Source organism: Oxyura jamaicensis, chromosome 7 (genome assembly GCF_011077185.1).
Source record: "Oxyura jamaicensis isolate SHBP4307 breed ruddy duck chromosome 7, BPBGC_Ojam_1.0, whole genome shotgun sequence".
In the NCBI taxonomy this organism is placed as follows: domain Eukaryota; kingdom Metazoa; phylum Chordata; class Aves; order Anseriformes; family Anatidae; genus Oxyura; species Oxyura jamaicensis.
Genome location: NC_048899.1, coordinates 7870187 through 7883256, shown reverse-complemented (window position 1 = coordinate 7883256; position 13070 = coordinate 7870187). Strand labels below are relative to the sequence as shown.

At 41.6% G+C, this 13070-nt stretch overlaps 1 protein-coding gene across 24 annotated transcripts in view; it reads left to right on the top strand.

Moving 5' to 3' along the window:
* The window catches only part of IKZF2 (IKAROS family zinc finger 2), a 113251-nt gene extending 104172 nt beyond the window's left edge, over positions 1 to 9079 (top strand). For all 24 annotated transcript variants that reach the window (XM_035331393.1, XM_035331383.1, XM_035331394.1 and 21 more), the window contains one exon: positions 965 to 9079. In XM_035331393.1, coding sequence (XP_035187284.1) covers positions 965 to 1689 — 725 coding nt within the window. In that variant the 3' untranslated portion in view covers positions 1690 to 9079. The remainder of the gene's footprint in view (positions 1 to 964) is intronic.
* Positions 9080 to 13070: the final 3991 nt, after the last annotated feature.

Here is a 13070-nt window from a genome sequence, read left to right as displayed (position 1 = left end):
CTAGCATAATTTACCAGTCTGTGGTTCTGGTTTCGTGTAGCTGTAATGCCATTGATTTTAAAAGGCTACAAAGATTTAAATTTGGATTCACATAGTAATGAATCAGCCAGCTTTCATCATCATTATATATTTATTTGTCCTATGTCAATGAAAGATGCTTTTGCCTTTTACTAAATGAAACTAAGCTGTACATGTGGTTTCTCTATTCTGCTTTCCTGCCTAGACAGCTACTTGAAGGGTTTTTTTTGTCCTTTTCTTCAGCCCAAAATGCTGGGGAAGGCTTTGTTTCTTGTTTTGAGGGGATGAGCTGCAAAAATGCTTTACCCTGAACACAAGATGTCAGGTGATCCCATTATTTGCTGCATTCTGTCGTCCAAGTGTAGTCAAATTTTATTTTATTTTTTTTTTCTGTTGGAAGAAGGTTTTACATAATTGTGGCTCTAAAGGTGTTAGGTCCCCCCCCAATTTACCAGCCCTCTGTAGCTGTTGCTTAAACTTCTGATTATGCAGCCCTGATGTAAGGTAGGTATGAGGCACTGTAGAGTGGGGCGGGGGACAGGTGGTACTACCTTCTTTAATTTGGGGAGAGCATGTCTAAAGGTATCAACTGGTAAAGCTTCATTGACTTCAGCATTACAATCCCATTTTCTCCCTGTTCACTTGTGTTTTCTAACTGGAAGCATGGGCACAGGGAGGCCAACTGGAAGGTTTGGAAACGGTCTGGAGGTCACTGCAGCTGCTTGCTTCACCCAGAATAATAATAAAGCTGTAGGTGATGGTGCTGTTTTACCCATCTCAAGACAGAAACTTTGTACGAGCTCTGTTAACCAGAAGGAGGCAGATTTTGGGCTCTGGAATGAATTCCACTTCAAGCCAGGTGTTTCTGTCCCTCTCCACCCCTTGTACAGTAAAACCGTGTAGCAATTGCATTGATTTTTCTCACTGATTTGCTCTTGTCCCTTAGGTGAAAAGCTCATGAGATTTGGCTATCCAGATATTCACTTTGATATGAACCTACCCTATGAGAAGGAGGCTGAGCTGATGCAGTCTCACATGATGGACCAAGCCATCAACAATGCAATTACCTACCTTGGAGCTGAGGCACTTCACCCCCTGATGCAGCACACACCGAGCACAATTGCAGAGGTGGCCCCGGTCATCAGCTCAGCTTATGCTCAGGTCTATCATCCGAACAGGATAGAAAGGCCCATCAGCAGGGAAACAGCTGACAGTCACGAGAACAACATGGATGGCCCGATCTCCCTCATCAGACCAAAGAGTCGAACCCAGGATAGAGAGGGCTCCCCCAGCAATAGCTGCCTGGATTCTACTGACTCAGAGAGCAGCCACGAAGACCGCCAGTCCTACCAAGGAAACTCTGCCTTAAATCCCAAGAGGAAGCCAAGCCCGGCTTACATGAAGGAGGACGCCAAGGCTTTGGATGCCACAAAAGCTTCTAAGGGCTCTTTAAAGGATATCTACAAGGTCATCAATGGAGAAGGGGAGCAGATTAGGGCTTTCAAATGTGAGCACTGTCGTGTTCTTTTCCTGGACCATGTCATGTACACCATCCACATGGGCTGCCACGGCTACCGGGACCCACTAGAGTGCAACATCTGTGGCTACCGAAGCCAGGACCGCTATGAGTTCTCGTCGCACATTGTCCGAGGGGAGCACACATTCCACTAGGCCTTCTCATCCAAAGGGGACTCTTATGAAGTAGAAGAACTGCACATGAAGAAATACTGCACTTACAATCCCACTTTTCCTCAGACATTGATGCGCCTATTTTGTTGTTGTTGCTGTTGTTGTTGTTGCTGTTGTTTAATTATTATTATTAACCTTATTTTTTTTTTTTTATGGACCCAACCTCATTTGCTCTGCCCAGCTTAAGAATGGAAAGAAGGAAGGGAAGGGATAAAAGAAGGGTTTGTTGTTGCTGTCACTTTTTGGTGAGTGACCTGACTTGCTTTCTGTGGGAGTTGAAAGGCAGTCTGTTTCTGCCTCAATCAGCTGTATATCATGTCCTATTTTGGGATGTTGCTCAACCCTGCTAGGTGCTTTAAAGTCATGATGAGTTGCCGCTCACTTATAATTTCAGACAAATAGGTAGAAACATTTCAGAGGAGAGCCTTTTTCAAATGTGCAGATACGGTGGGGGGTTTTGGTGGCTGGAGAAGACTGGGGGATCTTTATTCCACAGAATAACAATTACATTTAAAGCAAAACTGTTTAGGGATTTAGGAGCATGAATCAAAGTCAATATTGTTTTCAAAATTACTTTCTAGGGTGAGCTGCTTTCCTGGGTTCAGTTTGTATTGCCCCCCTAGAAGGTAAAGAAAAAATTAAAAAAAAAAAAGTATGTCTTAACACTGTACCACGTAACAGCAGTTTAGTTTCATAAGTCCTGAGGGCCTTCTGTGGTAAGTCTGAGGCTCTTTATTTTCCTTAACTTATGAAGCACCTTTTTAGAATTGTTGATTTGCCATTACTCCATGCCTATGTGTTGACTCACTGGCTTCTTAGAGACCCTTGGGAGCCTTACATATTTAGTTGCACCCTATGGTTTAAGAAATATCATTTGCAAATAACATTTAAAGTTGCTTCTAGGACAGTAAGTGGCCTAGGAGTGGGCGAGAGAGTCTGTAGTTTACTCAAGAGGTTCTGCTGCTCTTCTAAAATAATTTTGTTTCAAAATTACAGATTTTAAAATGACAAAAGTACTGGTAGCAAAGTGTTCTTTAAATATAATTATATATCTATATATACCTATATAAATACTTTCTCATTCTATTATCACAGTGTTAACCTCTTGGCAACAGCCTAAACTTGAGACTTGCAGCTGAGAAAACGCTAGGAGCCAGATCGTCAGCCAGCATTAATCCTCTTAGCTCCATTGAATTTAGTGGAACTAACCCAACTATTTCAGCTACGTCAAGGTCTGAGCCTCGATCACTTTTTTTTTCTCTTGTTGACATCTTATTTGCTGAAACAGTGATTTCCCTTTGTTTTATTGTCATCAATTTTTCTTTAATTTAGGGGTGAAAGTGCAGGTTTTGCTCGATAGCCTTTGCTCCTGGAGAGCTCACAAGCCTTGCAAACAAACAGATGTCATATGAAATTCCCTACTTCTTTAGAAATTGATGCATGGAGATATGCAGGTGCTGTGCTTTTGATTTCGATTCACAGACTTCATTTTTATTCATAATTTATTAATTTCACTGTAGAGAAAACAAATAAAGAAACAAACTCCAGAGCAATTCCTTGAGCTACAGACTGGACAAGAGAAAAAGAAAGAAAAACCACCAATCTGTTTTGTTTCCTTTCTTTCTCTCCCTAAAAAATAACAAAGCCAGCAACCACCCAAGTTGCAGGTTGCAGCAGTAAAAACTGGGCTTAAACCTATGTGACAGATTGCCATTGCAACCCAACTGTTTGTACCAATCACAATTGAAATGTTGTTGTTTGGCAACAAGAGCGCAGCTTGAGAATGGAAAGAAATGCATGGGTTTAACCCCCTCCATGCAAGCGGTCCCCATGCACTTGGCGAGACCTTTTCCAAAGTACGAAGTTACTGAAGTATAAAAGAAGAGAGCAAGATCAGGCCATAATGAGTTCCCATCTGCTCACTTCAATCTGCATACACTATGCACATGCCAGTTTGCCGTTTGTTTTGAGGGTACTGGGTTTTTTCTTCTCTTCCTAGACCTGGAGCATTTGAAAGTAAGGAGCTGAGTGGTATCGATTGAAATCTTTTTATGGTGACAGTCTTGGCAGCTAGAACCTGTGTTTAGAAAGGATACAGTAGATCATGGCCAGATTACCTGATGACTGCTTCCCAGCACTGAAATGCTATTAAGTAGGAGCTGGTAAAGTCTTGCAGTAGCCTATTAATTATAATACAATATGGAGAGAAATGTCATCTTGTGTAATGTGAGAGCTATCAAGGCTGGGAATATACAGGCTTTGGAGAGACAGATTTAAAGACCTATTCCCAACATTGTTCTTAATGTTGTTGGGTTCCTCCCCCTCCTTCTTTCTTCTTTCTAATGCAGAGGAAACCCAGGCAAACTAACTGCTGCCATCCTCCAGACCTTTCTTGTTTTCTTGCACTTGGTGTAACCGAAAGAGATTGTGCAGGAGAAAAAGGGGTACATGCTGGAGGGCATCACCTAGGTTTTGTATGGCTGATTGTCTAGATCTAGGAAGGTTGGCTTAGGAGGTGGCAGGCTGCATTCTGCATCATCCTGGTTGGAAATCAAGAAAAAGGGGGTTGCTTTTACAGCATGTCACAAAACAAGGGTTGGGGAGGGGGAAAGTGGTTGCAACTTCTTCTGAGGCAGCAAGGGTTTTCTAGGAACCATGTGCAAAGGGAAAGGTGCTGAGCTTGAAGGTCACTAGGCTTGCATGGGACTCGAGGAAGTCCCATTTATGTGCAAGAGAAAAGGGTGGCCAGGAATCGCTTTCAGTCTCGGGGGGTAACAGTCCATTCTTCCCTCTGGTCAGTGGAAAGTGCAGCCTTTGGTTTCTTGAAATAGCCAGCACTAAAAAAAAAAAAAAAAAAAAAAAAAAGCCTGTGTATGGAAAAGCAGAGGATCAAGGAAAGGAGGAGCATCGTTTGTGTATCCACAAATACGTTGTCTGCGATTATACCCACAGTTTGTGAGTGTGCACTTCCAGTCGCTGATGATTCATTGATACCTCCTGCAGTGTATATGCTGGAGATGTTTAAAAGATGAGACGGAGGCTCGGTGGTTTTGTAGCTGGCTTCAGTCAAGCCCAACGTCTTGTTCCAATGGCAGCACGCAAGATTGGTTTGTGAGCAGTGCCCTGTCCTGGTATCACAGAACTGGAGGATGGGAGAGACGGTGGGGAGGGCACTCACTGTTTGTTACCTTCCAAAAACTGTATTTTTTAGAGAGCAAGAAGCTGAATGGTTGCATTAATTTCTATTATCAGTGTCCTTTTCTTAGGGTTTTCTTAGGACTCACTGAAGTTTTTCATCCTAGAACCAGGGAAGGAAGAAAGACGAAATTCCAACTGAAGTTTTGAACCAAGTTTTCAACTAGTATTTATTTTTAGCGTTGAGTTCCTACTTGGCATTTTTGTTGGGAGAGAGGAGTAGGAAAAATAAGGCAGTCCACAGTTCTTCAAAATCAGGTGCCTAGTTGATCTAGAGAAAATGAATAGAGAGTTTTGTATACATCACTTTGCCCCTACATGGGCTTGTGCAAATCTGGGGCCTTTGAGTTGGTGTTTTTTGTTTTGTTTTGTTTCTTGCTTGTTCTCTGCACTTTTCTAAGAAAAGCTCTTGAGTTTTGTCAAATCCATTAGTCAAAGTGTACTAGGAATTTGAGTAGATAAGCCTTGGCCTGCAGATCCATTTGTTCTAAGTATTTGGTGTTTGAAATCAAACCTGGCTGATTTTTACTGGACTCTCTTGAAGTTCTTGGAATTGGGTTTCCAGTTAAAAACATGCATTTGCAAATTTAGAATTGGCTTCCTGCAAACATTCCCCATTTTCATTATAAAAAAAAAAAAAGCCACTTCTGCAAACATCCCTGCCAGTAACCCCTTTCACTTCTTTTTACATCCAAAATGGCAAGATTCTGACTCAATTTAGAGCAGCACAAACCTATTAATATAAATAGAAGTGTGCCTGCTTATTCTCTTCTTGATATGATCCATGGTCTTGGAGCAAAGGGCATTATCTATATATCTGCTGTTATGGCCAATGAATTTTACAGCCACCTTTCTTTGCAATCAGGTAGGAGTGCACATCAAAATGTATAGCATTTTTCAGGAAAGCCAGCTCTTTACTCAGTAACTGATGAGATTAAAACAATTTTATTCTCCTTAAAAAGTGCTTCCATCTATGAAGTGATGTGAAAGGTGTCTAGGCATTAACCTCTGTTGGTTTGTATTAGAGAGAAAGAATCTAAATACGTAAATTGGTCCTTTTTTTATAGTAGTAGTTTCTACAGTCTGAGAGGACAGCTCACATAACAGCCACGTGGAAATATTTAAACATATACAGCTGTATATAATATTTACTTAAAAGTGAAGAAATTCTCAATTTTAAAGAGTTCCCAAATTTCTCTATTTACAAGGGTGTTCTTAAACTGCAGCTGTCAGGCAGAGGAGGAGGCCATGAATTCAACCAAACCCTTCAAAACTGATCTTTAATAGGATATTATTACTGTTGTCTGGGTCCTGAGCTTTTTTTTTTTTTCATGCTTGAGAATACATTGAAAGAAGCCAGAAAACAATCCTTCCTCCTGAGAGAAACTATGGAGACAATTTAGGGAAGGGTGCGTATTTCAGCCAAGGACAGCAGCAGCAGTAATACGGTTCCTGCACTAGTTGATATTCCTTTATTTAGCTGTTCCTGTGCATTATATTATAATGAGGGAGAAGGGAGTCTGCACTGTTACCTGAATCACGTAAACTCAACTTGTGGTTTTTAGGAAGAGTGTGATGAAATTGGCTTCGGCGCTAGAAATGTGCATCTTAGCTTGGCTTAGTGTCCTTTCAAAACAAAGGTGGATGGTAGTGATGGTGTGCGGTCTAGAGCAGCTGGAGATTTTGAGAAAGTATATTTATATATATGGTATCGTATAATTAGATATATGCTTTATTGTATATGTGCCTTTTTCTAATGCATTTTGAAAGTTCATGATGTCATTCGTGATATCTTTCCCTGCCCTTTCAGAATGCATGACAAAAACCAACCCAAAGTAAAAATCCCTTCTCGTACGACGTGGCAAGGCAGATCCCAGTCCCCCTCTGCACCCTTTTTTGCAGCTCAGCCGGGAGGGAAGGCTGTCTTAGTATTTAGCTATGAGATTTCCTGCAGAAAGCTGGCGTTAGGAGTGGGAAGGGCTGGCATTGCCCTAGCAAAGTGCATTCCAGCCAGAGCTGGTCTCGGCGCTGGTCCCAACCAACGCAGCGTTGGACTTTGCTTGACTGTGACGCCGCCTGAATCATTGACATGGAGCAAAGAGAAACCTGCCAGGGGGTGATGTTATGGGTTCACCTCTGAGGCTGGGGCAAGCTCGTTCTCCTCTGCGGGGCTTTATTAGCTGGCATGCTTGGGTGAAAAGTGCAGTATTGTTTTGGTACTTTCCTGGCAGGCTAGTGACCTACTTTCAGGTCTGGTTATTTACCCTGCACAGGTGCAGCATCTGAGGGTGCAGGCAGGGGAGGAGGTCAGGTCCCCAGCACATCTCCCACGGGGTCCAAGTCACCCACCATCCCTCTGGGCCTGGGGCCACAGCGGCCACAGTGAGGACATGGGAGCAGGAACCAGGAATTAGGTAGAGAGGAGACAGAGGTTGTTTCACAGCAAATGTATTCCCATTCATCCCGTTAAGAATTGTGCTGAAGGACAGGCCAAGGAGAACGTTATCGGTTTCTATTCTAGGCTCAAACAACATTCCCAGTTACTCCAGTTCACTTCCAGCCCTTGGAGAGGTGGTTACTGGTCTCACGTGGATCCCCATCTGGGAATACAGCTGTCCATGCACCCCCCTGCTCTAAAAAGTTTAGATAAAAATCATGGGACTTCATTGACTGGAGGACAGCAGCAACCATTTCAGCAAAGATGTACGCTGCTGTAGTAAATCCCAATATTATTTACAATTAAAAAAAATACTGTGGTGTATTCACTAGCAGCACATGAAGTATTTTACAGAGTGAACGATGATGAAGTTAATCAGATCATGTCTTGAGGGTGTTGTTATGTGTTCTCCACTGGGAGAAGGGAAGCAGCTTGACCCAAAGCTTGCTGAAGACAGCCGACGTTTCCTTCCAGCAGCAGCCATTTGACTCAGCCCACTGCACCCCAGCCCAAGAAGTACAGGAGCACGCCATGAGCCCCATGTCACCCCTTTGATTCAATTTGGAAGTGCACGGGAGCTTTACCATTAACCATGTGCTTAATCTGTTAAATCAGGGCCTTACTTGCTCCTTGGTACAGCATGGCAAGGTCGATAGCGCTCGGCAGTGGGGTTTGGCGGTGAGCATGAATTCACGTGCGTTGGTGTAGTAGCCTTAATCCCTCATGCTCGGCAGTACGCGCGTACCGGTAGCCTGTAGTCTGTATTATCCATCAAGGGTAAAATACGGGAGCCTCCTGCAAGGCAGAGGGGAGAGCATGACTCCACTGTTGGCACAAAGAGGCCAGTTTGCAGTAAATTGGGCCATTTAGTTATACCTCAAGTGACATAGAATAAGAAAAGCTTCTTGAAGGGGTAGAGGTCACTGAATCCTCGACTATGCACTTACTGGGATTTGACATTACTGGAAATGGATGTTCACTTCTGAACACGCTGTAACAAGGGAAGGACTTCTGGTTATTTTTTGTAGTAGTTCAGATTCTGAAACTGTGATCAATTATTTGACTAATTGTCAAGTGTTCTCAGAGCTTGAACGTGTTCACTTCCTCTGTCATGTAGCAGTTCCCTCTGGTTTCCAATTGTTTTCTCTTTCTCCCCCTTTTCCTTCTCTTAGCTTTAAGTCTGGGCCTGCTCTTATCTCCTGTAGCTTTGGGCTGTCTAGGGTTTTTTGTTTTGGGGGGTTTTTTTGTTCATTGGCTGTACAGTCTGTTTACATATTTTTGTACTCAAGTGTAGTTTTATATTAAAAACAGGAAAAAGAAAAAAAGATAGTTGATTTGAGAAAAAAATATTAAGGTACGTACTCTTTGTAACACTTTAAAGACCTAGGGTACCTTCAGAGATGACTCCGCAGTGATGTAATTATAATACTGTATATTTGCCTTTTTAGTTGGTTTTATTTTCTGGTTGTATTTTTTTTTTCTTAAAATGTATATCTTTTTATGAGAAACTGGAAACTTTTAATGCAAATGTTTAGAAAGATTTAAAAATTGTAAAGTTAAAAAAAAAAAAAAGTCATATAACTTTTTTTTCCTGTTGGAAGAAAATGCTTTAAAAAGTTTTACTACTGTTGTATTCCAGGGTGGGGGTTACCAACCCCAAATTTCCTTCGTATGCTTCATTCTTGGATCTTGCTTTCTAAAGATGCTCATTGCAGACATGGATGATTTGCTTATGTTAGTGTTTTGTTTTTTTTTTTTTAAAAAAAAAAAAAGACAAAACCACCTTTTGGGATTATCTTTCTGTTCAAGTGCAATACTTTCCTTGACGTCTTATTAATGTACAAGGGTTTACTTTTTCTTTCCTCAGTCAATACAAATCAGTCAAATGAAATTCTGTATCTTAAATGCATTCAAAGATAAGCATCAAGTAACCATGTAAATTAAGATTGACTGACAAAAGGTGAAAAACTGTAAGTTAAGGCTAAAGCCCAGACCTTAACTCTGGCTTTTATTTGACATTGAAACACATCCAGTGGTCTGAAATAAGGACAAATGTGTTCTTGCCTCTTCCTTCATTTTCTTTTATAATTGCAGCTTCTTTTTTTTTTTTTTTCCTCTTAAATAAGCACTTAATATTGATGTTTATTGAAAATAACAAAAAATAAAAAGATCGTTTGGTCTGATCCAAAACCCACTCAGTGGAGACTCTTGTGACTTTGATGATGGATTTTGGATTAGGCCTAAGCTCTTGGCTAGGGCAAAACTGCCATTTACTCTTATGGGAGAGATTTGCCCACGTAAGAATTACAGGACCGGTGTCCTTTATCTACCTGAGAGACCAGAAAAGCTTCTTTAGAGTTGTCCTTGTCTTATATACGTTTAGATGGGACTTGTTTTACATATCATACATATTTATATATAGTGTATTTTTAATGCCTTTTTTTTCCACCCCAGTAGACTGAAACCGCTGTTCTGTAAATATGTATTTAGGTACGTAATAAAAACCCCTTGAGATTCTTTGAAAGGCAGTTACTGCGCATGCACAGTAGCCACTTTTGTCTTCTAAATTTCTATTTAAGATATTCCTTTTTAATAACAGCAAAGGTGAGGAGACGATATCCCATTCTGACAGATTGCCAAAATAATTTCCCAGACTGGACTGTTTGAGTTCAAGTAGGAAAATGCATTCAGTGGGCGACTGTCGCAGTTGCCCACAGGGTCACACTCCTAGGGCCAAATTCTGGCAACCTCCCGCAGGTTGTTCAGGTCCTCCCGCAAACGGGGACTGCACTGAAGCAGTGAGATCATAGCAAAGCACGTGAGCTCTTGTGAGCACTATTTCAGGCTGTCGGGTCTTGACCCGTTTGTCAGCATCTTTGTGACTCGTGCGCTGTTGCACTCTGCCCACTCTAGTGCCGAATTGGACATTGGTCATTTTCTGGAGCAGGATAAGATTTGGTGAGTAATCTGGCAAATGAAAAAAAAAAAAAAAAAAAAAAGTTTTTTCCCCGGTTATGATTTTTAGTTCTGCAACAGATGTTCTGAACTCAAATTGAGGAATCTAAAAAAAAATAAAAATCCGAGTTTATTCCAAAACCATTGGAACGTGCTCTTAAACTGGAGTTCAGAAACAATCACAGTGGTGCATGTGAGCAACCCCAATGTAAACCTGCATCCCCCTGCTAAAGAGTTTTGCCGCTGTAGACTGAACTATGGGACTTGTTATTTTTTTCTCCTTAGCGTACATGCATACATATGGTTGCACATCTGTATGTGTGTACTCCGTACATGTGTGAGTGTTGTACAGCCATGTGAGAGTGTGAGTCTGTATGTGTGTATAAATAAAAAAGCTGCAGAAACTTTGTAATACTTTGTGAAAAGGATTATATTATAAAGGTTTGTACTGTCTTGAGTGCACAGCTACTGGAATAAATGTAGGGAATCTCAGGAACAAGCATATAATTTGTCCAAGAACTATTTCTTCTCAGAAGTGTAAGTGCAGTTTTTAATTCTGTATATTATTTAATATTTTACCAATAAAAATAAACTTCTGACATGAAAGGGTTTTCCATTCAAGCTTTCTAGAAACATTGGTGTATGCATACATTTTTCTTTCTTACAGCAGGAACCATGAGTGGTAATTTTGCACCTCGGAGGAATCACATTTCTACCTCGTAACAGATCCTATTAACTACCTAGAGAGGCTGAACGAGTTTTGAGCTGGGGTTATGAGTATGCGTTAGGAGACTGAGGAATGGGGCCAAAATCCACTTTAAGAGTGTTCTCTTAAATAAAAACTTAGAATCTGTCCACCAGCTTGAGCACATCAAGTTTTTCAGCATGAGTTAGAGTAGTAGTCCCCCTAAGGTGCTGTTACGTGAAGTGGTGGCATCAGGTACCTCCCACTTGGTCCACCCTCTTTTTGAAACGAGTTAGTGGCCTGAGGTCCAACTTGTGCGGGAAAATGCTGAGATCACGTAGGCAATGACTTTGACCCCTTCCCTCAGCTTGGGTTTTTGGCTGAGTTCCCCTGTGTCGTGTCCAGGGGTGATCTTCGCCGTATGGATTTATGGGTTAGTTCACATTGCCCAACTCATTCTTTCTTTCGTAACACAGCTATCAATCTGGTGGTGTTCATGGCTTAAAGGGAGGAGGGAAAGGAGAAAAAAAGAAAAAAAAAAAAAACTCAGAGTAAAAGGAAGATCTCATGAAGCTTCTTAAGTTGTGTTGTTTGTTTTAAGAATTGTAAATTTTTGGTTAAAGATTAACCAGCCTCTCCCCAGTAATAAAAGTGTTCATCATTGACGTGAGAATGGAAACTCCTTCAGATATCATCTGAATAAAACTTAATCTTCTTTTAAGTTGCTTGATGTATGTTGTTTCTGAGGAATGCCTCTGCTGGCCGGGCAGAAATTCCCATTTCACTTCACTAGGGATTGCCAGCTCACTGGTTTTGCTTCAGAAAGACCCAAGCTTCTGCTAGCGTGACAATCCAATTATTTAAAGCGTAGACAAGACATCAGGTCATGCTGTAAAATGTTAAGACTGAAAAGACAGACTTGACCCACTTGAGGTTCTGCCTGAAGACTAACTGCAGATGGTGGTGATCTTTTCCTTGACTTCAGACTCTTCAGAGAAGATTCAAAGACACGGAGGGGAACCATAGGCAGAAGCCAAATGAGCCATAATTATTAGGGCTACCAAGTTGTTTGTCTGCAGGAGTAAGATTCTGTGCATGGTCCAGGTACAAGTCACACAAAGGTGTACCATTGCCTGTTGCTCAAGATCACCCTTCAAGCAAAGGGCAATCTCACCCATTTGACTCTATTTAGGCAACAGGAAATCACGTCTAATCCTTTCCCTGCAGTACTTTTGCTGGTTAAGCCCTCCCTCTGTTGAAAATAGCCCTTTCCTGCTTTATTAGCAACCACTGTCTGTATGTTCTGCCATTACCAAGCCTTAATTTGGTGTAGGAGAGGCAGTTTCAAAATATTTCATGGTTTTTCTGTGTGTCGTCTATACTGGATCAAATGATGTAGTCATAGCACGTCTAACCTGCAGCATCCCCCTCTGTTCGTTGGCTGGGTCAGCCTAGCAATGAGGTAAGCAGTGTGTTTCTGACCCACGTGGCCAGCACGCTGGGATTAAGCTCAAATTCACCTTGTCACCAAGAGGCAGTGACGGCCCAAGTGAGTTTTGACACGTGCCTTCTGCAGCTTTACTGAAACCAGTCTCGTTTCCCTAGTTAATAAATATTATGTTCCTGGAGCTATCAGCTCGATAGCTCCAATATCTCCAGTTTTATGCGGTACTTTCAAGAAATTACTGAAGCTTCATCTGAGGGCGAATTTGTGTTTTCAGAAACGGGTGAATCAAAGCTGGCTTTCTCCATCTCTGTGCCTGAATGTGAGATCCCAGCCCTACAGTGAATCATTCCCCGCTAAGACACCACGGCGCATCGAGCACAGTGCTGCTCGTGTGCCAGAGCGGCGGGCCCTCCAAATCGCATTATGAAACTCACAATAATTGAGGGGCTAAAAATAATTTTTGCGCAGATTGCACTTTGAACATGCTTTATTTAAAAAAAAAAAAATTCTTCTTTTTAGTCAATCCTAATGTAGTTAGTCCTCAGTAAACTCAGCTCTAAAGTCCTGCCCTTCAGTGCTTATTTTTGTCTCTCCCATGCATAAGCATGGCATAATTTCCAGCATGCAGTTATTAGTATTTATTC